The following is a 27,946-nucleotide window of genomic DNA, read 5'->3' as shown; positions in this document are numbered from 1 at the left end:
TCTGCCTGTTGTGTTTCTAGTGAGTAGACTGAGGTGATGGGTTTAGAGGAAAATATCACAGATGTGAATTGCCCTTCTCATCACATCGTATCAAGGAGTGAATGACAGCAGAGTGACATCTGGTGTCATTAACTTTCATCACTTGGTTAAGGTAGACTTCACCAGGTTTTCCACTTTAAAGTTACTGTTTTCCCTTTCCCTCCTGTATTCTTTGGAATCAAATCACGAAGTCTAGCCCATCGGGCCGTTTTAATCGTGACGTCCCTTCCTCTTGTGCTCACGCTTCCAGTGTGCCACAGCCCACTCCTTTACCAAAGATGAGGCCGTCCCTCTCCTGGGCCATTCTAAACCACTGGGAGTGTCCGCACCTCTGACTCGAGTCTGAGTGGTATATAAACGCCTCTGTGAACACACCTGAACATGCTTGTATGATCTCCTGGCTTTGACACTTAGTTTCTATGACTTTGAAATTCAGACCTTGGTGATAGGGTTCCTGTCCTGTTTGTGTAGGAATTTAAAAATTTTCACTCATGGAGGTTAGCACTAATGGCCCCAAATTTGAATGACCCTTCATTATTCTCTAAACGTTGTCAAGGCTTACCTGGGCCGTTCAAAGATTGCTGCTTCCGACAGCAAATGGGCACGTTGCTAAGTGTAGCCGACAACAGATCCCTTTCCTCCGGTGTGGAGGTGACTGAAACACTTAAACTTTTCAGTAACAACAAAGACAGTTTTGCTGTGCTTGCTCTTCAGGGTGTGATGCAGGGAACTGTGCCCTACCTGGGCACCTTCCTGACTGACCTGACCATGCTTGACACTGCTCTTCAGGACTACATTGAGGTGAGTTGTGTGCTGGTGGTGAAAGTGGACCTGCAGCCTTCTCATTGGACACACAAGAGAGAAATTCACTTTTGTTAGTATCTACTGAGGGCCCGTTATGGACGTGGCATTGTGCTAGACGCTACGAGGAATGCAAAGTTGAATAACAGCAGAAGTGGCTCACAGTCCAGTTGAAGATATATGTCCAAGCAGGCAGTGATTGACAGAAATAGTAAGAATTCAAACAGAAATACTGTGGGAGCAGAGGCAAGGTCATGATGAGTTCCATATGAGGGGATGTGGTGGCAAGGCCTTATGAAGGAGTGGCTTTGAGCAAGACCTTAATGTTGGGTTGGACTTTGGCGGGTGGAGCTGAGGGAATAATAGGCCCTAACATTCTACCTGGTGGGGTAGGGAGTCAGTCAAATTTGTGGATTTTTAGGTATTCCTTTTTTTTTTTCATATCATTACGTATTCTGAGGCGTGCGCTCTGTTCTCTCTCAGCATGAGAAAAGAGGTGAAACCCAGTCATACAAGCTACTTGTTAGTAGCTATAATAAACATTAACTGGAAAAGACATGTGATACTTGGAGTGAGATTGAAGTCTTGCTTGTATATTTAAGATTACCTCGCCTCCCTGGTTATCACAGGCAGGCAGCCTGCTTTTACTCGGTCATAATTAAGAGGAGTAGCAGTTATTCTGCATATGCCTACGTCCAAGTTCATCGTAAATGTGGACATGCTCATTCATTTTGCATTTCCTGAGCTCTGCGTCTCTTCACATCCTCTGCCTCAGCTTATCTCAGGAAACACTCATTAGTGTTGGGGAGTTTTTGGGGAGTGACCAATGATTTACAAGTTAAATTCAGCCTACTGAGAGTAGGAGCTGGGGGCAGGAAGAATTGAAACTTAACTTTCATGACGCTGTATAGAAGTGACTTCCCTTTTGATAAACCATTGACAATTTGGTTTCCAGGATGAGTCAATGACCATCTGTTTTTGTTGCTTTTGGTCAAGAGAAAAAGTGTAATGGAACATTTACTCAAGCTTTTGCCTTTACTGACTCTGCAAATGTATTTGGATTCTGAATTGTAACTCCTTTATCGTTACTATTTTAGTTGGTTTCAGACATTTTTTAAAGAGAAAGCTGTCTCTCTGTCCTGTCCTATTATCATTAAAAGAATGCTTTTCTTGAAGCAAACGATGCTTCTCTTCCTCCGTAGCAACCATAATTATAGTGTCATTAATAATTGTGACTTTATCATCCCTTCGATCTATTTTAATAAGACCTAGAACAACATAGGGCTGTGTTTCAAAGTAGCTTGGTTTGTCACTCTTTTCTTTTTCTTTTTTTTTTTTAATTCAGGGTGGGCTGATAAACTTTGAAAAAAGGAGAAGGGTAAGTAGAGATCTTGGCTGTGGTTTTTCATTTTAATTCACCTGGGCATGAAAAATATAAAAGAAGTGGGGACTTCACGTTTTTTGTAGGGGCAGAAAAAAATGAGCATTTATTCAACATTTATCATACACCATTGTGCTTTGCATGTTCCTATATATTATCCCCCAAGAGCCCTGTGAGGTAGGTTTTATCGTTCTCAGTTCAAAGGTGAGGAAACTCAGAGAGATGAAGTAACTTAACCAGAGTTGCCTGGTAGCAGAGCCAGGATTCAAACCTTTCCGAAGGAGTCCTGCCTCTCCAAAGCCCACACTTCTTCCCTCACCCCCCCATCATCTCCTTCTTTACAATTAGCTTCAGCAATAATAGGGTCATCCTATTAAGGAGAAGAGGGTTTCTAGATCGTAAGAGTAAATGATATAGAAGAGTTAATAATGATGGTTAACTCTTGTGGGTCTCTTTGAGAGAGGAAAGGAAACGGCTTCATCATTATATGTGGATAATTATTCTTTTCCTTTCCTGTCACCACAGGAAGGGGTGTTCAACATCGATTTGAATTTTTCTGTGGATCATAAAATAGTTCTGCACTGTACTAAAAAGATAAAGTAGAGCTTTGAAAATTCGCTATGGTTTTAGGGTTAAAATAGTGTATTTAAATGGATATTTAGAAGATTCAAAGGAAGATGAGTGAGCAAAATAACTTCACCTCATAGTACTTTCATTGCTCTGTAGTCGTTCATTCATTCTTTCATTCCACAAGTATTGATCGCATATCTGGCATGGGTCAGACACTATGATAGATTTGGGGATTATAGCAGAAAAAAACCAGAGCTCCCTGTCCTCATAAAATTTGCAATCCACGAGGAGGGTAGACAAATAAATAGGCAATTATTGTACAATCTTTTAAGGGCTTGTAAGCAGAAGTAGTGGGTATTATAGGAGCGTGTAGGAGGGGCATCTGTCCCCTACTTGTAGGGTCTGAGAAACTTTCAGGAGAAAATGACATTGAAGTTAAAACCAAAACGTCAGAAGCTAACCAGGCTGAGCTCATTAGTAACAAGCTATACCAACTTAGACTCTCCCTGGTAGAGTATGCTTTCTTCTTGAGCATGATGATAAATGTTCCTTGAGGATACTGAGACCAAGGGCTGAGGTCATTGGAGGGGAAGTGGACACCCTGCCAGTTGTTGAGTTACCTCTGTTATGTCCTCTGATGATAAAACACATTCAGTTACTGCCTCCGCAGTTACCCCTCTTTGTCCTTTAACTTCAGAATAACCCTGGATGGTAATCTCTTTCCTTTTAAGACTAGCAAGTTAAACTTTTGGAAAGTTTGAGTAGAAAACCTAAAGCTAAATGTTATACCCATTGCTGACTTAAAAAACTTTTTATTGAAACATCTAAATAAGCATAAATAATTTTGAACATAATTATATACTTGCTTCTCTTGTGAGCTTTAGAAGACTTAGTTAAGTGATTTACTGGAGCAGTAAAAACCCAAGGATTTGGGAAATCTAAACCTTCAAGTTTATGGGCCCTGGACCGTTTAGATATTCAGCTCCACCAAACTCAGTTATTGAGGGGCAAGGGTTGAAGAAGGTGGGGGTGGGGAACTTGGGAGCTTCCTGATTTCAAGTAATTTTTTTCTTTATCTTTTAGGAAGTAGAAATAGAAATTTTAAATATATTTTAGAAGTACTCAACTTTAAAAAATAACTTTTCTGTCCCTAGAATGAAAATGGAAAAGAGAAAAAGGAAGCCACTGTGCCTTTAGGTCGTAGTTGGTTTAGATTGCTTTGCGAGCTTGTTTTATTCATATAAATTGCTTTTTCAAGGAGAAAGGAGGATTGACAATTAAAGCATACAAGGACTTCAGAGATTCAGAGTTAGAATTTTTGAGTTATTCAGCTATTTTATTTCTAAGGAAGGCATAACTTCAGAGTCCTCTTAGATGGTTTCTCCATGGTTTATCCTAATGTGATGTGTTTTCATGTTGAAAAGGTGTATATTTGGTTGGCCTTATTATTCACTCTTTCTTTTTGGTGTTCTGTCTGCTTTAGGAATTTGAAGTGATTGCCCAAATAAAGCTCTTACAATCCGCCTGCAACAGCTATTGTATGACCCCAGACCAAAAGTTCATCCAGTGGTTCCAAAGGCAGCAGCTCCTAACAGAGGAGGAGAGGTAGGCAGACATATTGCCCATCAGGGTGGAGCTATGGTGTTGGCGAGAGGGATACTCATCCTGTTCCTCATTTGGCCGTTTATTCAGCAACATTTAGTGAGCAGTTGCTAGGCTCTAGATCCTCAGTTTTCAAAGGATGATGGTATGGCAGGAGAAGCTGAACTGATGGCATCAGAAGATACACTTTCAGATTCTTGCTGTACCGTTTATTTATCTTTGTAACTTTGAACAAGTCACTTATTCTTCCTGATATTCAGAATGCTCATTTATAAAATGTTTGTTTGTGAGAATTAAATGAAATCGTATTTGGGAAAGCATTATTAAAGTACTTATCATCATCATCATCATCCCCACCACCGCCACCATCAGCACCATGTTTGTCACTACTGTTAATTGGTACTGGCTTTCAGGGAGTTTTCATTTGGGGAGGAGAGACAGACTCGTGAAGAATTGAAGTATCATGGGTAACTAAAGTGCTACAGGACCTATGGGCAGGAACAATTCACTCGGCCAAGGATAGGGGGATATGGGGAAGGTAATCATAAAGGCGTTCACATTTGGGCTGGGCTGCGAAGGAGAGGTAAGATTTCACGAGAACTGGAGAATAGCATTCTAGACAGAGAGAAGATCGTGATCAAAGGCCTGGTGGCCTGACATGCTTGGCATTTGGAGGGACAGTGAGAACTCTGATATGGCTGGGCCATATGGGACAGCTTTCAGAATAGAGTTTCAGAATAGTGACGAGCATAGCGAGGTACATTAACCCCAGGGCCTTGAATGTTGGCCCAGCGGGGTGTAGTCTTTACCCTGGGGTCCAATGGGTTACAGTTCCAATAAAGTTTTATTGGAACCCAGCCCATTCACTTACATCTTGTTTATGGTTGCTTTCCTGCTTTAAAGGCAGAGTTGCACAGTTGCAACAGAGACCGTATAGCCTGCAAAAGCCTAAAGTACTTACTGTGTGGTCCTTTACAGAAAATATTTGCTGAGCCCTGCTGTAGACCGGGGGATTTCCTTGAAAGCTTATCATCAGGGAGAGCGAAACTGACAACAAAATAAGTATTTTGCCAATGAGGAAATTGATGCTTAGAGAAGTATTATAACTAGTCATATTCACACTCAGGTCTGCCTTGACTCTACAAACTAAGCTCTGAAGGTGGTTGTATAATGTAGGGCAAATCATGTGACCTCTAGAAGCCTCAGTTTCCTCGTTTAAAAGATAGATGATTTCTGAGCTCCTTTTTAATGCCAGAGTAGATTGGTCCTGTTACATTAAAACAAAACCTTTGATTCAGAGTACTCATCAGTTGGTGAAGGTTTTTTCTTTGCCATGTAGAAAATAAAGCAGTTATTGCCTCTCTTTACATCTACTAGTCTGATGATCAGTTTGTATGAATTAACTTTCTCTTTGTGCATCCTTCTCACATATGGAACATGCATACCATGGCTGGTGGTTTGGATCAGAAAGTCCAGGCTCAAAACATCAGCTGTGTATTGACTTTGTAATGATTAAAGGGATCTGTTAAACATATCTCATTTTTTCTTGCTATTTATAAAAACCCTTATGACTTACTAATATTTGAATAATTCCCATATCAATGAATACTCCTACTTGATCAAATACCTGGATACATCTTTAGGTTTAAAAAAAAGGTATGCATAATTAGAAACTTACCAACCTAATATTCTCCACACTTCCCCTTCCTCACCTACCCAGAGCCAAATATATCTACTAGCTAGAGCTACAAGCTTTCATAAAAGGCATTTCAAGTCAGATATAAATTCCTCTTGTGCTTATGGAACTTATATCTGCCTAGCATGTGGATGTCTGAATCTGGAACATTTTTAATTTAGGATATTTTGACAATTAAAAATCATATTTAGAGACTGGCCTGGTGGCATGGTGGCTAAGTTCGTGCACACGGCTTCAGCTGCCCAGAGTTTGCAAATTCGGATCCCAGGCAGAGACCTAGCACTGCTCATCAAGCCACACTGTGGCAGCATCCCACATAAAACAGAAGAAGATTGGCGCAGATGTTAGCTCAGTGACAATCTTCCTCACACACACAAATCATATTTTTGTATCTTTATCAGTAATATAACTGCCTGTGTCGCTGAAGATTAAATAGTTTATAAAAATCCCTTCTTTCATTTCCCTTCAATAAAAAGTAAGATGAGCATTTGCACACACTCACACAGAGTAATAGGAGGGAGGTAGGAGAGAAGAAATGATTCTTTCCCTGGCCTCGCAGTGGGATGAGAATGGTCAGGAAGCAGAGTCGGGTTAGTCTTGGATGTGCTGCCAGAGCACACAAATCCATGATGTGGAGGCATGCAGAGCTGAGCAGCCTCAATCCGTATGCCGGTAGGGGGAGGAGGGGAGGAGGCACAGATGTAAATTTGTAAAATCTGGTCATTAGGTCAGTACCCTCTGACATTTGTAGTAGAACAATGTAGTATACATTTTTACTTTAAATAATCAAAACCTTTCTCTAAAACAAAACCAGTAAATCTTGTGAATTTAAATCTTTTCTTCCATTCTCAAGCTCTGACCTCACGAGCTCGCTTCTCTTCCCCAGCTACGCCCTCTCATGTGAGATCGAAGCTGCTGCCGATGCCAGTGCCACCTCGCCCAAGCCTCGGAAGAGCATGGTGAAGAGGCTCAGCCTGTGAGTGTCACCCGGGGGTCCTAGGGCCCTGAGAGGGTCCCATCAGGGGGAGGGAGAGGAAGGTATTCAACACTGTTCCCCTGAGTCAGGGCAAAAGTGAGGCACAGTTCACTGACTTGGTAAATAGTTTATCTTTCTGTCATGAACTCAATACATTTTCCAGATCTATTTATTCTTCTCCACTGTTCCCTCTGGTATGAACCACCAGCCTCTCCTGCCTGGACCACTCCAGCAACACCCCTACTGGCTTCTGGCCCCACCCTTACCCCAACAATCCATTTTCCACCAGATAGTCTGGTAGTCTCTCAAAATGTACACCAGATTATATAGCTTTCTTGCTTAAAAACCCCCAGTGGTTTTATTTTAAGGTGCACCCAAACTCCTAATCGTAGTTTCCTAGGCCCTGCGTGATCTTCCCCCAACCTTCTTGGCCACCTTCCTCTCCTCCAGTGCTCTTCCTTGTTCACCAAGATCCAGCCATGCCCATCTTCTGGCCCTCCTTCCACCATCCCAGGCTTGTTCCTACTTCAGGGCCTTTGCACTAGATGTTCCTGTGGCCTGCCGTGCTCTTTCTCTGTGGCTACCTCCTTCTGATATTGGCAAAAATGTTGCCTTCTGGGAGAGCATGCTCTCTATTGTTGCCGTCTGCCCCAGTTGCTCTCAGTCATCCTGGCTGTTTCCTGCAGTAGAATGGAAGGCAGCTGAGAGCAGGAACCTTGTCCATCATACTGATGGCTGTATGCCCAGCTCAGTGCCAGGCATATGAGAGGCCTTCCGTAGCTAACTTCACAACACTTTGAGTAAAATCCAGAATCCTTACCATGGCCCTCAAGACTCTTCAGGATCTGCACTGTCATCCCAGCCTCACCCGCCTATCCTGTACCTTTCTGTCCTCATCTTTCCCTACTCACTCTACTCCATGCATGCCAGCCACCCAGAGGTCCCTGAACGCAGTAGGCATACTCATTTTATTTGCCATTTCTTCTTTTTAGAACACTGTTCCCCAGATAGCCAGGTGGCTCACTCCCTCACTTCCTCTAGATCTTTGCTGAAATGTCACCTTCTCAGTGAGCGTTTTCTGACCACCTTATTTCATACTATAGCCTATCCACCTTCCTGCCCTTGGCACCCTCTCTTACCTTCACCTGCTTTGAATTTCTTCACACCATTTACCTCCATCTGACATACTGTATGTTGTATGTATCTGTTTGTTATCAAGAATGCAAACTCTGTGAAGGCAGGCATTTATGTCTGTTTGTTCGTTACCAGAACCTAAAATGGTGCTTGGCACATAGTAGGTGATTAATAAATATTTATTGAGTGAATAAATTGAGCCATGTGCCCACATTGTTCTAAGAAAAATACATGTATTTCTCATCCAGTTCCAAAATAACCTAAGTGGCAGGTCCTACTTCCTACTATTATACCCATTTTATATACCAGGGAAGTAAGGCGCAGACAGGATAAATAGTAAGCTAGTTATTGGAAGATCTGGATTCAAACCCAAGATTTGGCTCTAGAGACAAGGTTATAACATACTTTTTTATCATCCTGCTTATTAGAAAAATGCTTTCTGAAGGAAGAGAGGAAGTGAAGATGGAATGGAGGTAAAAAGTGGAGGAGGAAGGAAGACGGAGGGAAGGAAGAGAGTGTGAGGAGGAAGGGAGGAAAGCAAGACAAACTTAGACCCTGTACTTCATTGTGCTGATTTTTATAGAAGAGCCTTAAGAGAACCTAGTGTCTGTCTTGAAGTTGCTCTGTTAGACGTTACACTCTGAAAGACATTAGACTAATGAATCTAAGGAAGGCTGAACAGGTGAGTGCAAGGAAATAGGATTATTATTTGATTAATAAATTTGCTCTTCTCTTTTGAAGACGTGTACCCGTGTCTGATCTTTTGGCTGACACAATCTGCATTGGCCGGGGACAAGCAAGAGCAGTGATTAGTGAATATTGGATAGTTTTTTCATGGCAGACTGGGCTTGGGAGCCACGCTGGCCTGACAGATCCCAACCCTGCCAGTTGCTTGTTGTGTGAACTTCTGTCATGTCATTTGTGAGATGAGGTGACAGTGTCGTCCTCGGTGGGTTGTTGTCAGGACTAGTGGGGTTGTAACACTCCTAAAACAGTGCCCAGCTCTCAATGGGTGCCTGAAAAGCCACATTATTTCTTGTGAAACAACTTTCTGTTGCTGCCTTTTTTTTTTTTTTTGGTTAGGATTCTGTCTGTTTCTGTGGGTTTTTGGTACTTCCCAGCACTGTCTCTCCACCTTCCTGAGTGAGTCGCATTGAGACGTTGAAGCAGGGAGGGCACATGACTTTGGATATTGTCCTATTCCCAGTGTAACATACACGGGCCCTTATTGGGTGTGGACATGCTCTCCATATCAGAGCCTGCGTGGGCTTTTACCTGATGGCATTTGAGGCATTTGAGGATTAGGTTGGAACATGGTGATTTTACAGAAAGCATATTGAAGGTAATCCTCATGTCTTGCCAAACCCCTTTTTTCGTTCAGATGCCTACCCTGGCCTCCTAAACACTAGATTTGTGAGCTTTTAGATTCACCTCTGTGGAATTTTCCATAGTATCTTGCTATCTTTTCATTGCTGCAATTTCGGGAGAGGAGAAACTTTTGTTTTGAGATGACCCAAGGACCTGACCAAGCCTTGTCAGCTGGTAAGATCGACACCTTCACAGGGAATCAGGCTCACTGACAGGTGAGGCGAGGTTGCAGGGCCTCTTGGTGGTCCTCTCTGCATCAGAAAGAATGGGGAATTTACGCGCCTGCTGTGGCAGTTGGAGGTCAGTGCAGGTAGATGTGATCCCAAGTGCTACTACCTTTGCCCTCCTGCTTTTCCGTCCTCAGTTAGTTGCCACCACATACTCATTTTTCTGTAACTGCTTCTCTGCTGCTCCTCTCTAACCCACGTGTCCATATTTATTGTGCTGGGTTCTCTGGCACCCTGGGTCGTCCCTCTGCACCAGCTCTGGCAAGTGCACTGCCTCTGTGAAGACATTCATGTGAAATCCAGCAGAGGCAGGACTGTCAGGGTGCAGTGCCCTGCACAGAGTGTGGTGGACACCCACCATATCTCTCTCAGGAGCGACATCTTGCCAAGATGCTTGCATTTAACCCTTGGTATTTGCAGTTGAGTTTGAACATTTATTATCAATAAAACAGGTCACATGTCCCCCATCTTATTTCTTGTACATATAAGGGTGTTTGTGTACCAATCAATTTCAAAAGATTTTATGACCTTAACTTTTTTACAAATGCAAGAAATGTATTTTTTTGCTCTCCCCACATTTAATGACCCATCATCCAAACAGGTTGGAGAGAATTTTGGAGGCCTAGGGGAAGGAGTGCCTTGTTAGGAGGCCGGAGATGCCCGTATTGACCTAGAATTAACCATTACGAAGCAGAATGGCCTCATCGAATTGTGCAGAAGGAAGACCTTTAGTCTTTGAACAATGTGCTTCTGAGCTAGAGACTCTCAGATACTAGTTCACAGCCTTCAAAGGTCTACCTTGTTATTCATGGAGGAGTAAGACACTGGCATTACTTTTTCTTTGAATTGTGGTCAGATTTTAGCTCTTCCCCCTATAGGTCCAGTGGTACTTGGAGGTCCGAGAAAGGAGGTGACAACCAAAATGGGGCAGGAGGTGGTAGGGTGGAGATGAGGCAGAACAAAGATATGCTTCAGGTCTTGGGATTTGAGCTTACAATTCCTAAAATATTTAATAAAAAATCAAGCCCATCCTCATTGTTCCTTCCCTTGTTGTTTTATACAGTCACTGCTTGTTTGAGTTTGGTCCCATTTGCTAGTGTCTTTACATACCACTCCTTCTTGCATGTTACTCCTTCCCTCCTCTCACTGCTTCTTTCTGTGTTGTCTGTTAATGGTGAACGCTCTCAGTCTTTGAGAAAGTCTTTATTTTGCCTTCCCTCTTGGAATTATGTTAGGTGGGTATAGAATTCAAGGGTGATTGTTCTTCTCACTCATTTGGAAGATATTGTTCCATGTCTTCTGATTTCTGTTGCTTTTGAGATGTCTGAAGTCAGTTTAATTAGTTCCTTTGTATTATCCCCTGGCCCTGTCGATTTTAAGACCTTCTCTTGTCTTTGACGTAGCATTATGAAGTTTAAGTGGGGATTTAGTCTTATTTATCCTAGTCGAGATGTGATTCCTGGATCTCAGGATTCATGTGGTTCATTAGTTCTGGAATCTTCTCAGCCAACCATCTCTTCAGATATGGTCCTTCTTCAATTCTCTCAGCTGGCTTCCTCTGGAAATCTTCTTACACACATGCAGGCATTTCCTATTCCATTCTCCATGTCTTTTAACCTCTCTTATTTTCCACGTCTTTATATTTTGATGCTAATTTCTGAGGATTTTCTTCAGATCTATCATCTAGTTTGCAGTTTTTCTCTTCAACAGTTATTTGATCCTTCCACTGAATTTTTAATTTAATTCACTACACTTTTCACTCTAGCAGTGAAATTTTCTTCAAATTATCTTCCTCTTTTGTCAGAGTGTCTTGCTCTTAATTCACATTTTCAATTTCTTCTCTTATGTCTATAATATTTTTAAGCATACTTATAGCTTGGCTCATGGTAGACACTCAAATATTTATTGAATGCACAAATACATTTTTGGTTGGGTTTCTTTCTGACAGGTCTTGTATCTGAAGTACTCAGGAGTCTAAACTTGCTGTTTATTATGCCTGTTGATTCTCTCTTTGGGTGGGATATTTCTTTGTGTGTATTTTGTAATTTTGTTTTATGAGCTCATCTTTATCAGGGAATTCTCTGCAGCCTGGGTTGAGGGTATATTCTTCCAGAAAGAATTTTTTTTTTTAAATTCTAGCTTCCCCAGGAGTATCACTGGGCTGAGAGTCCCTAGTTCCTAGCCCACGTAGGTAGCACATCTGAGTGAGGTGCTAGCAAAGGGTACACATGCTTTAGGGGAGACATTTGTCTTCTCCCCAAGCTCAAGCCAACAGACAAGTTTCCCTGTTGTCTTCCTGTGCCAGTAGGAAGATATTTTTCTAGCCCATCTTTTTACTAAGGGTGCAGCCCTTTGAGGGTCCTAAGGGGCTTCAGTTCCAGCTCCCCACCTTACATAATCAGAAGCCTTCATCTGTGGGCCCTGTGAATGTGTTAGAAACCCATGTCCCTACTTTCCCAAGGTTGCCGTCCCCCTCTCCCCGTACAGAACAGCTGCAGAATTAGCCCACATGCTTCTGGTTTTCAGTTCCTTTTTCATTTCTGGCCTGTAGGGATTTTCCTTATGGTCTTGCAAACCCAGCTTTACAAAGAAGTTTTAATGGGTCTTATATAATCGTTTTATAGTGAAGTTGTTTAGCTTATTGTAGTTCACCAGATTGTTGGAAATGAAGCCTTCCTCCTAGATTTCTTGTCCAATGCAGTGCTAGCCTTCTTGTTCAACCTCATGGAGTTCACTTTATGGTGGGAAATGATAAGGGTATGGTGATGGTATTTTGATCCTTCCAAGGTTGTCCATAGACTGTTAAAAAAATGGAGAACCAGTGACCTAGAAAAACCACAGATTAATATGGCCCTTCATTCAGCTAAACAATCTGTGTGTTTCTTGAGGTTGGAAATAACCTATTGGGACGAGATGTTTACTATGGTCTGTTAGAAACTTTGTAGTAAATGTTTTCCTGAAATAATAATGGCAGGGCATGCAAGATTGAGAAAACATCAAGGACTTGATTAACGGAAAAATATTTGCTTAATCCTGGATTCCAGATTTATAAGAGTCCGAATGCCTGGCATTATGTTTTCTGCAGACTGTTTCTGGGGTCGGACATTATCACCAGTAGCACTCCCACCAAAGAGCAGCCCAAGTCCACTGCCAGTGGCAGCTCTGGTGAAAGCATGGACTCCGTCAGTGTGTCATCCTGCGAGTCAAACCACTCAGAGGCTGAGGAGGGCTCTCTCACTCCCATGGACACACCTGATGATCCTCAGAAAAAGGTATATGCTTAATCCCTTTCCGTAATTCCTAATGCAGGCACCTGACATCGTGTTTGCCATACGAGGAATGTCTGTTTTCAGGTTTAACACTCTACAGTATTTTGAAAGTCATGTTTTTAAGAGGTGTCAAAAGCAGAGTTCTATCTGGGGACTCATTCCTTATAGAGACAGGTCTAAAAGCAATGAACATGTTGGTTTGTTCATCTAGCCTCTGAAATATTGTTCCATACCCACATCCCAAGGCAACTGAAGGACTGTGACTGTGACCTGTAACATGAGCTATACTTTATTTAGGAAATGTGGGATTTTCTTGTAAGGAGCAGAAAGTCAAGAGACAGAGATGTGTCAGCTTCTTGGTGTCACACCTTGTCTTAGCCAAGCTTTTACCATAATAATGTTGCATAGCAACCACTCCAAAATTCACTGACTTAAGACAGCAACCATTTGTTGTCTGTCCTGCATCTGCAGGCTAGTTGATTTGAGTTGGGCTTGGCCCTTGGCCATGGGTTTGGTCCAGGTCTACTCTACCTGCCTCTCATTCTTTTTGGAGTAATGGGCTACCCAGAGCAAGCTCTCAGCATGCTAGGACGGATGAGCAAGGGGGTAATCTTAACCCTGCAAGCACACACCAAGACTTCACTGGGGTCATATCTACCAACATTTTATTGGCCAAAGCAAATCCTGTGGCCAAATCCCACATAAATAAACGAGGCAGGGAGCTATACCCCACTTCTTATGGAGGAACTGTGGAGTCACAGGACAAAACGCATCGATGTAGGGGAGGGTGAGGAATCAGTAACAGTGAGATAATTTACCACATACCCAAAAAAGGAAAGTGATGAGAGGTGATCAAAGAATTCACATAGGGAGTTTCCATTTTCCATGGCTGCATAAATAAATGAAAAGAAAACAAAGATCCATCTTAATCTTCTATACACATCTGCTTCAATCTGTTGGTCAAGGAGCTTGGATCAGAGATGTCAACTTTAACATAACTAGAATTTACACCGTTTCGGGGAGGATTTTGCCTGGCCAAACTTGATGTGTAAGTGACTTTTGGCCCCTTAGCTTATGCTTGGGCCAGTGAGGTAGAGTGTTGGTAACAATTCCTGCCTTTCATTTGTATCTGCCCTTCTGCAAGGGGATCTGTGTGCCATTCACATTGTGTTGTAAGCAACAGCAGCAATCTGGGAACCCTCAAGTGACTTTGTCACAAAGTAGCCAGTCCAGGCAGGACTCATTAGACTGAGATGACTCAGATGCTACCCCAGCTGGATTTCTCATCTTTCTGCTTTAAAATCTGGGGACACGTCTTTAATGCTCCAAATATTGAAGGAAAAGCTCTTCAGACTCCGGTGGACTGGCTCTTCTCTCAGGCGCTTTTCCCAGGCGAGCAGTGTAATCATTCTCCATGACTTGACAAGCAGCGTTGAATTTGTCAAAATCGGGAGTGAAGTCTCGTCATTCACCTTTTGACAGGTTCTTATGCTTTGTAGGCCCCATTTCTGATGATGGACATTGTACAAAAGTGATAATTGAGGTTATTGCCCACATCTTTGTGGGACTCCTCCCTGTCCAGGAAGGAGATGGAATCACATTTGCACATGTTGGTGTGGTGGGTGTGTACATAGGTCCAGCTCATCCCTTTTAAAACTCTGCAGAAGTCCATTGTGTGTCCTTTGCACGCCCCTTGCTTCATCCTTTTTGTCTCCTCCTTTTCTTATCACATCGGCTCTTTAATTTCTTGTACATGTCACGAATTTTTATTCTTTGGATGAATCTCTCTCAGAATCATGGATTTCTGTGCATTTAAAAATGAGTAATTGACTTGGATGCACCTAGTTGCTGGGCTGGCTGCAGAATCCCTGAATGTTAACTGGAAAGGCCTCAGGCTCCTGCTCAGTGCAGAGCTGGAGCTGGGTGACTCCAGCGTCCCTTCCTGTTCCGAGATCCTGCAGCCCTCCAACCCACCCTGCCTTCCCCACTGGCTACACTGTGAGGTCCCTTTTTTAGTGAAGTGTAATTTGCATTTCTCTTCCTTCCATCCCCTGATTGTGATTTCTACACATTTATTTCACATTTGCTCCTCACTACTTAAATTCTCAACAAGAATTTGAGGGCTCATCAGGTGATCTGTTTAGAGCTGCTGTAACCCAGGCATTTTCAAGGCTTTATCTTAATTATAAATGTCATTAAAATCGTGGAAAATCTATCAAAGGGAAAAGGATTTATGTGGAGGAAAAGAAAGATGAAAGAACTTGAACCAAGAACTGGAAAATGGACCCTCTTGGCTACTGTGTGGTACACCTGCAAGCAGAGTTAGGCTAGTAAAATCATCCACCATCAGTTAACCCTCAAATTGAGCCACTAAGTTGATTCATTTGGGGACATAAAAAAATGTAACTAAACCAAGTTATGATTGAGCCACAGTAAGACTCCTACATATCGGAGTTGTCACAACAGCTTGCTGGCTCTAATTAAACTAATCATGCTGTAGAATTTTGTGTATAGCTATGCCGGAGGAAGAAGAAATCCACAGGAAATAAAATAGAGTAGACTCCATTTTACTTGGAAACTGGATAATCCGAAAGCCAAATATCTATTCTCTGTTTCCATGGAAAGGTAGATAGGTTTGAAAGAAATTAGTAAGTTATTTATTTTTAAACTGACTTCCAGATTATTTTATAGGATTAATGTGGTATAATTTAGCTTAACTCATTCTGAGAAATTATTTGTAATTTTCTGCAATAAGAACTGATGCTTAAAATGACTCAATTTAACGATTTTTTGGAACACTACTGAGTGAATTTTGGGCATCCTATTTCTTTGGTAATTGGAATTGCACAGATGATAACTAAGTATAGTTAATCAGAAAAGCACATTAACTGTAGCACCTCATTCCTTAATTATCCTTTATATACAACATAAAAATGTGAATAGTTGGTTCTAGAAGCAAATGTGGAAAGTGGTGTAGCTGCTCATAGGCTGTGTTCCCTTGGGAAAGTCAGTCTCTTTCTCTGAATCTTATTTCCTTCATCTTTATAACACTCTGCATTTTGTTCACAAGATAGGTAAGATATGTGAAAGCTCGTCACAGACCTCAGAGTGCTGAACATCACCGAGGTAACGGTGTACTGTGTTTGTTCACCACACACCATACACTGCACCGTCTGGGGCTTGGCTACACCCTTGCTCTGTGAACCTGGCCATGGGAGTAAGGAAACCCGGGAGCCAGTCCTGGAGGTGCTGTCAGCGGTTTTCTCTCTGGCTCAGGTTCCTCAGCAGTAGAAAGGGAAGGGGCCAGCCGATCTCCAGGGCCTTTCCAGGACTAATGTTCCCTGCAGAGTTGTGTAATCTATGGTCCTTATCTTAGAAACTTCTAAGAAATATAGACAATTCTCTCCTGCTACAAAATCTGATCATGAAGTCAGAATTAAAATGATCTCTGTGGGCGCGTCAAGCATCATTCTTGCTCAAGGCAGTAAGACTGATAAATTGTTGGTAAGGCTTTCCTCCCGTCCTTTGTAAAGCTCCCTGTTTCCTTTGGGAGCCCGTATTGCCTCTGGTTTCTAGTATCTGCTGCCATCTGCTGGTAGACTTCCTTAAGAGCAGCTAAAAACTAGGAAGTGCGAGAACCACCTTCCTCACGTGGATGTAGAGTGATCAGGTCAAGCACTGTGTCACTGATAGGCATCTGCCATGGGGGTGCTTACACCAGAGACAAGATGCCTGTGTGCTGTGGGCAATTGTGGAGGAAATAACTTGTTCTTCTCAGCATCTACGTCTGCTTTGAAAATTGTGAAGCGCGGTGTTGGCCAAGGTTCTAACAGCTCCGTTTTCTTCTGGGTGTGTTTACTCTTCCAGCTTTCCGAGTCTTCCTCATCCTGTTCCTCTATCCATTCCATGGACACAACTTCCTCAGGGATGTCGTCCTTAATCAACCCCCTCTCCTCCCCTCCGTCCTGCAACAACAACCCAAAAATCCACAAGCGCTCCGTGTCCGTGACATCCATTACCTCGACAGTGCTGCCTCCCGTTTACAACCAACAGAACGAAGACACCTGCATTATCCGCATCAGTGTGGAGGACAACAACGGCAACATGTACAAGAGCATCATGGTGAGGCGCTCAGACCGACACCTGAATACGCACAGTATTCTGCAGACACGTACATTCACCCAACATGAATACGTCCCAAATGAATGCACACCCACATCTCCCTGGGTACAGACTAATAATGTATTTATATAAAAACCTACACACCAGCAGTGCATATAGGATATAGCTTTTGCATCTTAAAAATTGCTAAAACGTATTCATCCAGGTCTGTATCACGTTTTTGAAAACTATCAATTTGGATGCCAATATAAATGTATTCCAAGGAGGATGCCACTGCTGCGCACCTTGGAAGTCTTCCTGTGGAATTACATGTCTGGATTTATCATTGAATTGCCCTGCGTTCTTAGCAATGTCTTCCGTGGTGGTGAATTTTTCTTTTTTAGTCATTTGGAATCAAACGTAGTAAAGCAGATGATCAAGCTGCAAATGCAGTTCAAGTCCATGAGGGACTATGTTTATAAATAAATGAGACTGACCTTTTTGAGCTTCTTGGAAAAACTGTTTCTGAGCACAATCCCAAAGATGTTTTGAATAATGGCAGTCTTTTTGGAATGCATTTGGACCCTCTCCTGGGGATAACCTTGGGTGTGTAAGTCTGGTGTGTTTATTACTGAATAGACTCCTTAGTTTATAGGACATATCATATATTAAAAAGCAGATTCTCCTTTCCAGTAAAATCCTGCAGTGAATCCTACATCTCTCCTCATCTTCATCACTTGTCTTCTTTGAGGGCACACTGAGTGCTTCCAGTCAGCTCTGAATATGACATAAATGATATGGAGTCACTGTCTTTTAACATTCTAAAGAAAATCTCTACTAAAGCATTCATTGAATCAATAAAATATTTCTTGAACATTAGTTATGTACTAGTCATCGGACCAGGCTTTGGGGAGATGACCGAGCCATTGCTGTCTTTGAGGAACTCATAATCAAAAAGCATTATTCAAAATGTCCTAAATACTCTAACAGAGGTCAGGTCAGATTGTAAAGGGCTTAGGGCCCCCATGAAGGAGTTTATGTTAATCCTACAGGGAATAGGGTCTTATTGGAGGCTTTTAAGGTAGTGATCACATTTTTTCATTAGAAAACTAACTGGCATTGTGGCGACTTGATGCTGGAGTGCAGGGGCTGAACTGGAGGTAGGGAAGCAAGTCAGGAAGCTGCTATCATATTCCATGTAGGAGATGATAAGGGCTTGAATGATGGTCATGTGGCTAGAGATAATATGGATTTTTGAAAGATTTTTATCAGGTAGAATTGTAGAATCTGTTTGTTTAGTTACCAACTTTTCAGTTACTGGTGTGGGGGAGGGGGAGGAGGAAGGACTAAAGGCTGTCCAGGCGGCTTGGTGGTTGGTGGCCCTGCCAGGTGAGATGTGAACTACTGGAGGAGGTTGGGGGCATTTGAATCAGAGGTACCAGTAGGACATCCAGATGGCATTGTCTAGTAGATGATCAGAAACATGGGTTGGTGCTAGGCTAGTGCTGGGGTTGAATACTGGGAGTGGTCCAGCCCCCCTGGGTGGGTACAGCCCTGCAGGGAGCCAGTGTAGGTTGAGATAGAGCTCTAGTGGTAGTGAGGGAGGGACTGATCAAGGAGCATTGGAGAGGTAGGAGAAGCACTGGGAAGCCAAGGTCAATGTTGTTGTATTTTCAGTGTGGCTTATTCACATGGCTTCTCTTACATATGCTGGCCAGAGGAGTTCGTTCCACCTCTGTAACTCTGTGGTGTCCCTGAACTAAAAGGAACCAAGAACCGATGCATATAACAACGTGGATGAATCTCTAAAATGTCACATTTAGCCAAAGAACCCAGACACAAAAGATTGCATACTGCAGGAGTCTATTCTTTCAAAAATAGGCCAAACTAACCTGTGCCGTTAGAAAACTAACCCCAGGAGAGGGGCACAGGGAATTTTTTGTATTCCCTGTTTAAGGTGCCTCAAGGTAATAACCAAGCATCATTCAATCCTGTGCCGTTCATTATAGTAGCCACTAGTCACACATGGCAATTGAGCGTTTGAAATGGGAATAGTCCAAATTATGATGTGCTGTCAGTGTAAAATGTACACCAGATTTTGAAGACTTAGAGCAAAAAAAAGAAAGAATGTAAAATACCTCATTAACCATTTTTGTACCAATTATATGCTAAAATAATATTTTAGATGTAGTAGATTAAAATATATTAAAATTAATTTCCCTTTTTAAAAGCGTTTTTAATGTGGCCACTAGATATTTAAAATTAGAAATGAGGCTCACATTATATATATCTACTAGACAGTGCTGGTTCAGTATATCAGCATGAGGCTGCATGATTGAGCTGTTAATACTAATTGTGGTCATTAGTAGCTTTTATGGTACAAAGTAATAAACACTCAAGGAAAGCCCTTGGCCAGCCCAGCCTCGCTTGGACACACCTGGGGAAGTTTAAGTTAAGGAAAATGAAGGTAGCTTGGCTTTCTCCCTAAGTAGGTTTAAAGTTGACTTAATAAACCTAACGTTAAACTTTTAAACTTGACATTTAAACTTAACATTAACACCCTTAGCTTGACATCCATCCCCCAGGTAGTGTCCTTTCTCCTTTAACTTCGTGCTCCTAGTCCAGTTTGATCCAGCTGTGGGGGGTATTTCCTTCAGACTATCAAAGAACATATTTTCCTCCTTCAGAATTTTGTGTGCATCTATTTCTCCCTTGTAAACGGATACGCCAGATGTTGTGGTAATAGACAAATGAGCAAGGTCTTTGTCGAGCACAAGGACCCCATTGTAATGCATGTTGTTTATTGAATTGCAAATATGGGCTGCTGCCCCAGACCAGAGGGAAACATCTAGCCCTGCCATCCTCAGGCTCTCAATGACAGAGTTTCTTGGAAGAAATTAGACTTCTTTTTTGGCTGTCTCTCCTCTTACCTCCTGGTGAGAACAGCTTTTATTTTTAAGTAAGAATAATCTGTGTTTTCTTCTGCTTTCTTTCACGTTTAAAGAAATCACCCAAGGGATGGTACGTAAGTCAGCCCTCTTTTCCTGTTATCCTGAACACCTTGCAGATAGTTGGCTGATGGGCAGAGAAAAAGGGGAGAAAGTCAGAATTGGGAGTGAGGAGAACCTTTACTTGTAATTTTTAAAGAAATGTTAGATTTATTATGTTTGAACACACTGATTTTTATGGAAGCATAATTTACGTACAATTACATACACAGATCGCAAGTATTCAGTTCTTTGGGTCTTAATAACTGTATATCTATGTAAGCACCACCTCAAGTCTAGATAAAGGACATTTTCATCCCCCCCAAATTCCCTTGTACCCGTTCCAGCAATCCCCCCTCACCTTAGTTTGGCTTAGGTTAGTGAAAGGGAGTTTTCTAATGCCACAGCTTAGTTTGGCCTGTTTTTGAAAGAATAATCTTTTGTATCTGGTTTCTTTTGCTCAACAAGATGTTTTTGAGATTCATACATTGTCGCGTGTCTCACTTCTTAGTTCCCTTTAGGGGCTGAGTAGTGTTCTCTTGTGAATATACTACAGGTTTCCCCAGTTGTCCTGCTGACAGAGATTCAGGTTGATTCCAGTTTGGGGCTACTATGAATAAATCTGCTGTGATCAAATCTTTTCGTGGGCATATGTTTTCATTTCTCTTGATAAATACTTAGGAGTGGGATTACTGGATCTAGAGCCACTTGTGCTTTTTGAAATGGTCAGTGTGCAGAAGTAAGGCCATTTCTGACCCACAGGTTGTCACCAGTGCCATAGCAGCAGCTCAACAGGTAAGGATAATTTTGGCCAGGACTGAAAATGTCATGCGTTTTCATAATGCCCTCATATATATTCCTTCGTTGGAACCTCAGCTGGTGGGGGAGATAGACAAGGCACGCATCCTCTCTATTTGAATAGGGGAAGACACTGTGACTCTGAGAGAGGAGATGACTGAAAGAGTTGATGACCAACATCTTTTGACTACTAAGGGTAGAGCCAGGACTAGAACCCAGGAGTTCTGCTCTTGGTCCACTGGGCCATTTCTCCCAGAAAGACACTTGACAGCAAGAATAGAGGGTCAAGAGAACTGTTTCAGGAAATATGAAGCTGAACGCTTTACAAACCCATTCATTGTCTTTCCAGTTGACGAGCCAGGATAAAACTCCTGCTGTGATCCAGAGGGCAATGCTGAAGCACAACCTGGAATCGGACCCGGCTGAGGAGTATGAGCTGGTGCAGGTCATCTCGGAGGACAAAGGTGGGCATGTGTTCCTTCTCTTGGCAGATTGCCCCAGTTTTAGAAGACAGAAAAGGGATACACTGTCTTTGTGTGTGTGTGTGTGTGTGTGAGGAAGATTGGCCCTGCGCTAACATCTGTGCCAATCTTCCTCTCTTTTTATATGTGGAACGCTCCCACAACATGGCTTGATGAGCAGTGTGTGAGTCTGCTCTGGGGAGCTGAACCCATGAACCCCAGGCCACCAAAGCAGAGTGCAGACTTAACCACTGTGCCACCAAGCTGGCCCCCTGATATCTTTTTTTAAATGGAACCAAGTGGGAGTTTCTAATTGTGCAAGAGTAGAGTTGTGTGGGGAACCATGCAGTCACCTCGCTTGTAGAATTAAGTGTCTCAGGCTGTCGCCTCAACGATTGTTTTTTCTACAATTTGTTGAGCATTCCTCCTGCCCATTCTTTGTAAGCTTCCCATCAAGCATTCTTCTAGGAAGAGGTCTCTCCCTGTGTCAGGAGGTGGGGGTAGCTGGGGGGTCTGTTGGGTCTTTGCAGTTGGCCACGCACCTCCGTCACCCAATAATATGCGTCTAAGTTCTGTGCGAACCTGAAATGTCGCAGCTCGTGCTACAATTTCTCATTGTTTCAGTTAATCATTTGTGAGAGTTTATAAGTTTATCTTTCAGTTTATCTGTATTTATGATTAATCTTCAAGTCGCAAAGCTTCCAACCCCAGAATTTGAAGCGTTTTTTTACCTCATACTATTGAGGTAAAGAACTGGTGATCTATGAAATACTTCAGTATGCCTAGGAACCCATTATTTAAAGAAATCCTTTGTATGAAAATTCTGGGCAAATAATCACCCTGAATGTATCTATTTGTTTATTTGAATTGGGGTTGAGAAGAGGGCCAAGCTGGTAGATAACTCCTCTATACCCTGTCACATCGTGGAAGGTGACTCAGTCAGAATAAGTCTTTTTTCCGAAGAGCAGAAGGAGCAGCAAATACTGTTGACTGAGGCCAGCCCAGTCTGCTGACAGACCCAGCACTAACCAGTGCAAATCTTCATATAGGGCTGTTCACAAACAAGCAGCCCCCTATAAAGAAAGAGAAATACTTTTACAAGTTGGGGGAGGAAGGGAGCAGCTATTCATACTCCATTTGACGGACAGATCGCCCAGGGCTGTATCTTGGGGCCAGAGGAGAGTGGCTGAAATGAGAGCAGTACCTTTTCCTGGAGATGAAAAGCTATAGGCTCTGAGAAAATTCTTTTCAACAACCTCTTGGAAGTTTTCTCATTCATTCAGTTGTGCCCTAGGTTGTGGGGCAGACATTTCTTAGTTATAAGATATCTTTGAATGTGGTTATAGTTAAAATCTTAAGCCTAAAAAGTAGTTTCTTGAGTTTTACCATGTTGCCCACAAAACAAACACTAAGGTGAGTCTGGTGGGTCTGAAGACACAGGAGTCCCGAGGTGCAGCCAGGGTCCAACTTTGTTCACCAGCTGTGTGGTCTCAGGAAGGCTGCTTGACCTCCCTGACCCTGGTCCTTAACTAGTTAAATGGAGACAATACCCTTCGTTCTTCATACATCACGGGTCGATTGTGTAGATAACAGGCAATAATGTACCTGAAAGTGCTTTGGAGATACGCTAAGTGACACATAGCTGTGAGGTCTATGTGCAACATGTGGGAAGGAGATTGGGGACGCTTTAAGGGAATTGTTCTTTGTGGAACATTTGGGCGAAATCTGCCAGAGTTACCTAGAACCTCATGAAATCAGTCTTGCTGTAGAATCTCAGTGTTTGACGGTAACGTGAAGTTGACTTAAGCCACTTCTGGCATCAGCTGCCTCTACTAGCTGGCTTCCCCCCTCCACTGTCACAAGGCCAGACTAGCACATTTTACATTGTTTTATTCCTTCTTTGTTTCTTTAGATACCCATTATCCCTTAGTGCTAAATAGGATATACTTTCTTTTACAAATAAAAGTGAGTTAAATAATTTTGCTTGATAATTTCATATTATACTTGGAGTAATCCTTGTTCAGAAATTGAAGCTATGTAGCTGGGAATCATTGAAGTAGACAATAGTTTAAATGTTAACAGATATACACTATCTTACATGGATGCTATTTAATATTAAAATGCAAACTCTTGATGAAGCAAGGGATAAAATACTGGTTTGATTTGGGATTGCTTCAAAAAATATTTGGATATTCCAAGAAAAGAGTTCTGGAAGAGGCTGTCGATTTTCTCCTTTTTTCCCACGTCATTCTCTTAGTCTCTGAGAAAAGCTGCATGCCGGAGTAGAATAGAAAATGGACTTTGGGACGCAGGAAACTGGGGTTCTAGTCCCAGCTCTCTCGTCTGCTGGCTGTGATCTTGGGAATGTCATTTAACTTCTCTTGGCCTCTGCTTCCTGCTTCCTATTGCACTTTCTTATAGCTAAAACATTCTGTATTTGAACATTTAATTCATGTGTTAAATTTCTAAGTTCGTATTTGCACTTCGTTTTTTGGAATTGGAATTAAGTTGTTGGAAGCAGTTTTTTGGGGAGTGGTCATTGTCTGGTTGAGTTCACATTCCAGGGACAAAGGGCCATAGTCCCAGACTTGTGACTGGGCAAAATTTCTACCTGCCACAGGTCTGCCAGTGCTGGGCTGACCTACACAAGCTGACTACCTTCTCTTTCCTTATCTTTTTTTAGAACTTGTGATCCCAGACTCCGCAAATGTCTTTTATGCCATGAACAGCCAAGTGAACTTTGACTTCATTTTGCGCAAAAAGAACTCCATGGAAGAGCAAGTGAAGCTGCGTAGCCGGACCAGCCTGACATTGCCCAGGACTGCTAAACGGGGCTGCTGGAGCAACAGACACAGCAAAATCACCCTCTGAAGGGAGGGACCAGTGGCCCCTGCTTGCCAAAGGCAGAGTGGGGCCAGAACAGGCCGTGGTGATTGCAACTACCATCCAGTGTTAGAGAATCGTTGGTGAAGTCAGCAGATATTTATTGGGTACCTCTGGTGTGCCAGGCACTGTGATAGGCATTGTGGGGAAATCAGAGATGAATTTGACATGAAAAAGATGAACGATTCGCTGATTCTCTTTGACCTATTTGAGACTGAAATGAAAAATTATCCACATTTATAAATATATATATGTACACATATTTGGTGTGTATGTGTATGTATATAAATATATGAGGGACTTACGGGATATTCTGGACTATGGAGAAACAAATTTGCACAATGGCCTAGGAAGCTGAGGTCACTTTTTACAGGGAAGTAGAAGGAACTGAGAACCTAGTCTCATACCTTCCAGGTAAATGTAATCAGTCCTAGGAATCCAGAGTGTCCTCTGTGCCAGTATTACAAGAAGTCCAAGCTATTTTTATAAAGGGAGAGGACTACTTTCTCAATAAAGTGCCACCAGAAAAGAACAACCGCAGAGGCTGGAACTGCCACGGCTGAATGAAAGGCCACCTTGGAAAGGGTTTGGATGAGCCGGTGGCTCTTGACCTCTGTCTGCATCTGCCGCTTTCTGCTGCCCCAGGGAGGGCAAGGAGGAGCTTCCGAGGCCCGTCTGCCCACTGGTCCAGCCATCACGACACCTCTGGAGTCAACACAAGCCCATTTGGATTTCTGGCCCCCGCATTGTGTTTCTGTTCTCCCCGCTAAAGAACATATCACAACCATTATTGCACAAACAGCTTTGTTCTTTGGTAACTTATCAGCCAGAAAAGAAAGCGCAAAAGAATGATGACTCAGTGGGACTCTTCTCTGTCTTGGAATGCCACTACTTCATTGCCTTTTTCAATTGCCTTTTGCATGGAAAACTGTGTGTCTGGAGTCTTTTGCCATCTGGACTGTAGTGCCTCTATATTATGTGCAATTTGTTCCTCAGGTGTAGAAATTCCTACTGCGATTGATTATATTTGATTATTTTGAGCCTGTGAAAGATTTCTGAACAGTGATTGCTCTGTTAATAGCCCCTCGGAAGGTGTTCCTTGCTGATAGCAGCGTCCTATTTTACTTATTAACTTTTATAGCATTACTGCGCCTGTTCATGGGGAAAGAAGTGGGGCTATGTACATGATCTAAATCATTTCTAAAGAGGTACATTCTTCCAGATGGAATCAATAACATTTTTTTTTTCTGGTCCCCACACTTGTTCTCACAGTGTCACTGTTAAGTGACATTTTTGTCTCTAGTAATCCCGTCACCCTCTCCCTTCCAAATTTGAGCTGTGCTGAACTAAAAAGCCATATGTGGGATGTTGACATGGGTAAGAAGCACTTTCAGAATGTTGTCCTTTTTAAGAAAAAAGGTCTCAAAATACCAATTTTTATTCCAAAAATAAAGAGAACAAACCCAGATATAAAGTGCAGATTGTAGCATGGAGGGTTTCTTTTCCTGCTAATCCTGTAAGACAGCTCCCAAAGGTTGTGTGAGATTTGTGTTATGTAAATAGCCATATGAAATCCGAAAGAAACACCAGGGACCATTTAGAGATTTGTGGCAGTGGACCAAAGAATGAGCCAGGAGGCCCTCCAGTGTCCTTTCATCTTCCTAGGAGATCAGACTGCGCATTGTCAAGACTGGGTTTCAACTAGTCGAAGAGCACTTTGTCCTGTTTCGAGGCTTGTCTGATCCGTGCTTCTGTGCTTAGAGGAGAGATGGCCTGGGTGCTAGACATCATGGAGATTGAAGTAAACGTACCCTCAGCCTGAATTTCTTGGTTTGAAAGTCAAAAAGAAAATATAGAACTGCCAGCGTGGTTTAGGTTGTCACCAAGACATAGATGTTGTGCCCATGTGCCCGCCCCGTGTATTTATACTGTACATGTAGAGTCTAGATTTATATACTGCAATGTAAAATATATATATATTTTCCTTTTTTAAAGACAATGGAAATTCCAAGTAGATAAAACATAGCCTCATTTATTTAATGCCACTTTAAATGTCTTAAATTTGATTCCTGGTGGACAGCTGGGTAATGCTTTTAGCTGCTCGCATGCTTGTCTTTCTGCATTTCCATCATCTGTTTACCTTTTGGTTAAACTAATAAACTGGTTTGGGACTTGGTTGGCATGTGCTGCCAAACCCAAAGGGCTTGTATCTGGCGTATTCATCAGGTGGGTTCTGGGTGCCAGCTACGTCAATAAGCTTTTTGGAAGCCCCCTCTGGCTTGCTTGGAGGGAGCAGAGGGAAAGCCAGTGGCAGAGTTAGGAGGGGATCCTCTCCACTGGCAAGTATCAGGAGCATTTGGGGGAAAGAATGACGTCCTTGGGAAACGGCAGTAAGATATGATGCCTTGCTAGATTGCTATTCTTAGGAGTCAGGTGGTAGAGGACACTTCCTATAAAATCTAACAAAGTTAGGATCTAAGGTAGTTCTTTGCCTTCTTTCTGACAGCCTTTCCCCCAGTCTGCAATTGTTACCATCTGTGTAAATCTAGATACCGTCCATGGTGCTCTGGAAGCGAGGAGTTCCTCCATGGAGAAAGGAAAGAAGGTCTTCCCAAAAGGCAGTCAGACTGAGGCGGGCTTCACGCAACAGGTGCACAGTATCGTCATTTCATCATATTGTTTCCCAAAGATCCACAATTATTTTCCAATGGATTCTTAAATGGGTCTAAATTATCAAATTTTCTGGACTCATGTGGGATTTTAGAGAAAGCCAAGTAGGTGATTTAGTAATTGATAATATGAGGTAGCGCAGGAAAAAGGATTTCTATCTTTGGCACTAGGTGACTGTTTTTTCAAGATCATTCTAGATAACTCGTTCCCTTGTTTGGCCTCTGTCTAGAAAGCTTGGTGACTTTTGGCCTGAAGGAATAATGTCTTAAAATTTGTTTCTTTGGAGTCTTTGTAAATTTGCCATGCCGCATCCACTATTAAGAGGCATACAGTATTGCTCTGTGCCCGGATTTCAGTGCTACTGAGAAACTTCCCTGATGCCAATCCTCTTTTTCTACAGATGCTGCTGCAAGGGCACTGGTTACAACCTGTCTCCACAATTCCACTATGAGAAGTTATTTCCATTGTGTTTTGCATTGCTGTTTCCCCTGGAATCTCTCTTAAAATGAAATACTTCTGAAAGGGATGTATTAGGCTAGGTTAGTCTAGGCTGAAGTAACAAACCATGAGATCTCAGTACTTTAAGACACAGAGTTTTATTTTTCCTCATGTCATAGCATAATACAAATCAGGCAGCTCTCCGTTGTCACTTTCCTCACAGTGGCTCCAGGATCCGGGCAGTTCTGTCTCGCGACTCGACCGTCTCAGGTTTTTCCTGCAAGTCACAGTGATGGTAGAGAGAACTCCCAACTGTCCCAACTGCCTTAGACCGAAGTGCCAGTGGCCATTAGCCAGCCCATGGCCTGGACCTAAGTGCAGGGGAGGTGGGCGGATGCAGGGGAACACCTGAGTGGTTGATGAGCATCACTGTCCTGCCACAGAGCAGGTATGTCTTCTGACTGGGGTGCACGGGTTTGTTCATCTTTCCACAGTCATCAAAAAAGTGTTTAGAAGAGAGAGCAGTAAGGACTTGAGATGGGGGC

At 42.6% G+C, this 27,946-nt stretch overlaps 1 protein-coding gene across 4 annotated transcripts in view; it reads left to right on the top strand.

Moving 5' to 3' along the window:
• The window catches only part of RGL1 (ral guanine nucleotide dissociation stimulator like 1), a 239,082-nt gene extending 212,589 nt beyond the window's left edge, over window positions 1-26,493 (top strand). For all 4 annotated transcript variants that reach the window (XM_014850298.3, XM_014850296.3, XM_044757665.2 and 1 more), the window contains 8 exons: window positions 754-840; window positions 2,186-2,218; window positions 4,275-4,396; window positions 6,976-7,065; window positions 12,880-13,066; window positions 16,931-17,185; window positions 21,299-21,413; window positions 24,094-26,493. In XM_014850298.3, the coding sequence (XP_014705784.1) occupies window positions 754-840; window positions 2,186-2,218; window positions 4,275-4,396; window positions 6,976-7,065; window positions 12,880-13,066; window positions 16,931-17,185; window positions 21,299-21,413; window positions 24,094-24,281 (1,077 nt within the window). In that variant the 3' untranslated portion in view covers window positions 24,282-26,493. The remainder of the gene's footprint in view (window positions 1-753; window positions 841-2,185; window positions 2,219-4,274; window positions 4,397-6,975; window positions 7,066-12,879; window positions 13,067-16,930; window positions 17,186-21,298; window positions 21,414-24,093) is intronic.
• Window positions 26,494-27,946: the final 1,453 nt, after the last annotated feature.

This window comes from Equus asinus, chromosome 25, assembly GCF_041296235.1.
Source record: "Equus asinus isolate D_3611 breed Donkey chromosome 25, EquAss-T2T_v2, whole genome shotgun sequence".
Classification (NCBI taxonomy): domain Eukaryota; kingdom Metazoa; phylum Chordata; class Mammalia; order Perissodactyla; family Equidae; genus Equus; species Equus asinus.
The sequence above is the reverse complement of the archived record's forward strand: the minus strand, read 5'-3'. Positions and strand labels throughout refer to the sequence as shown.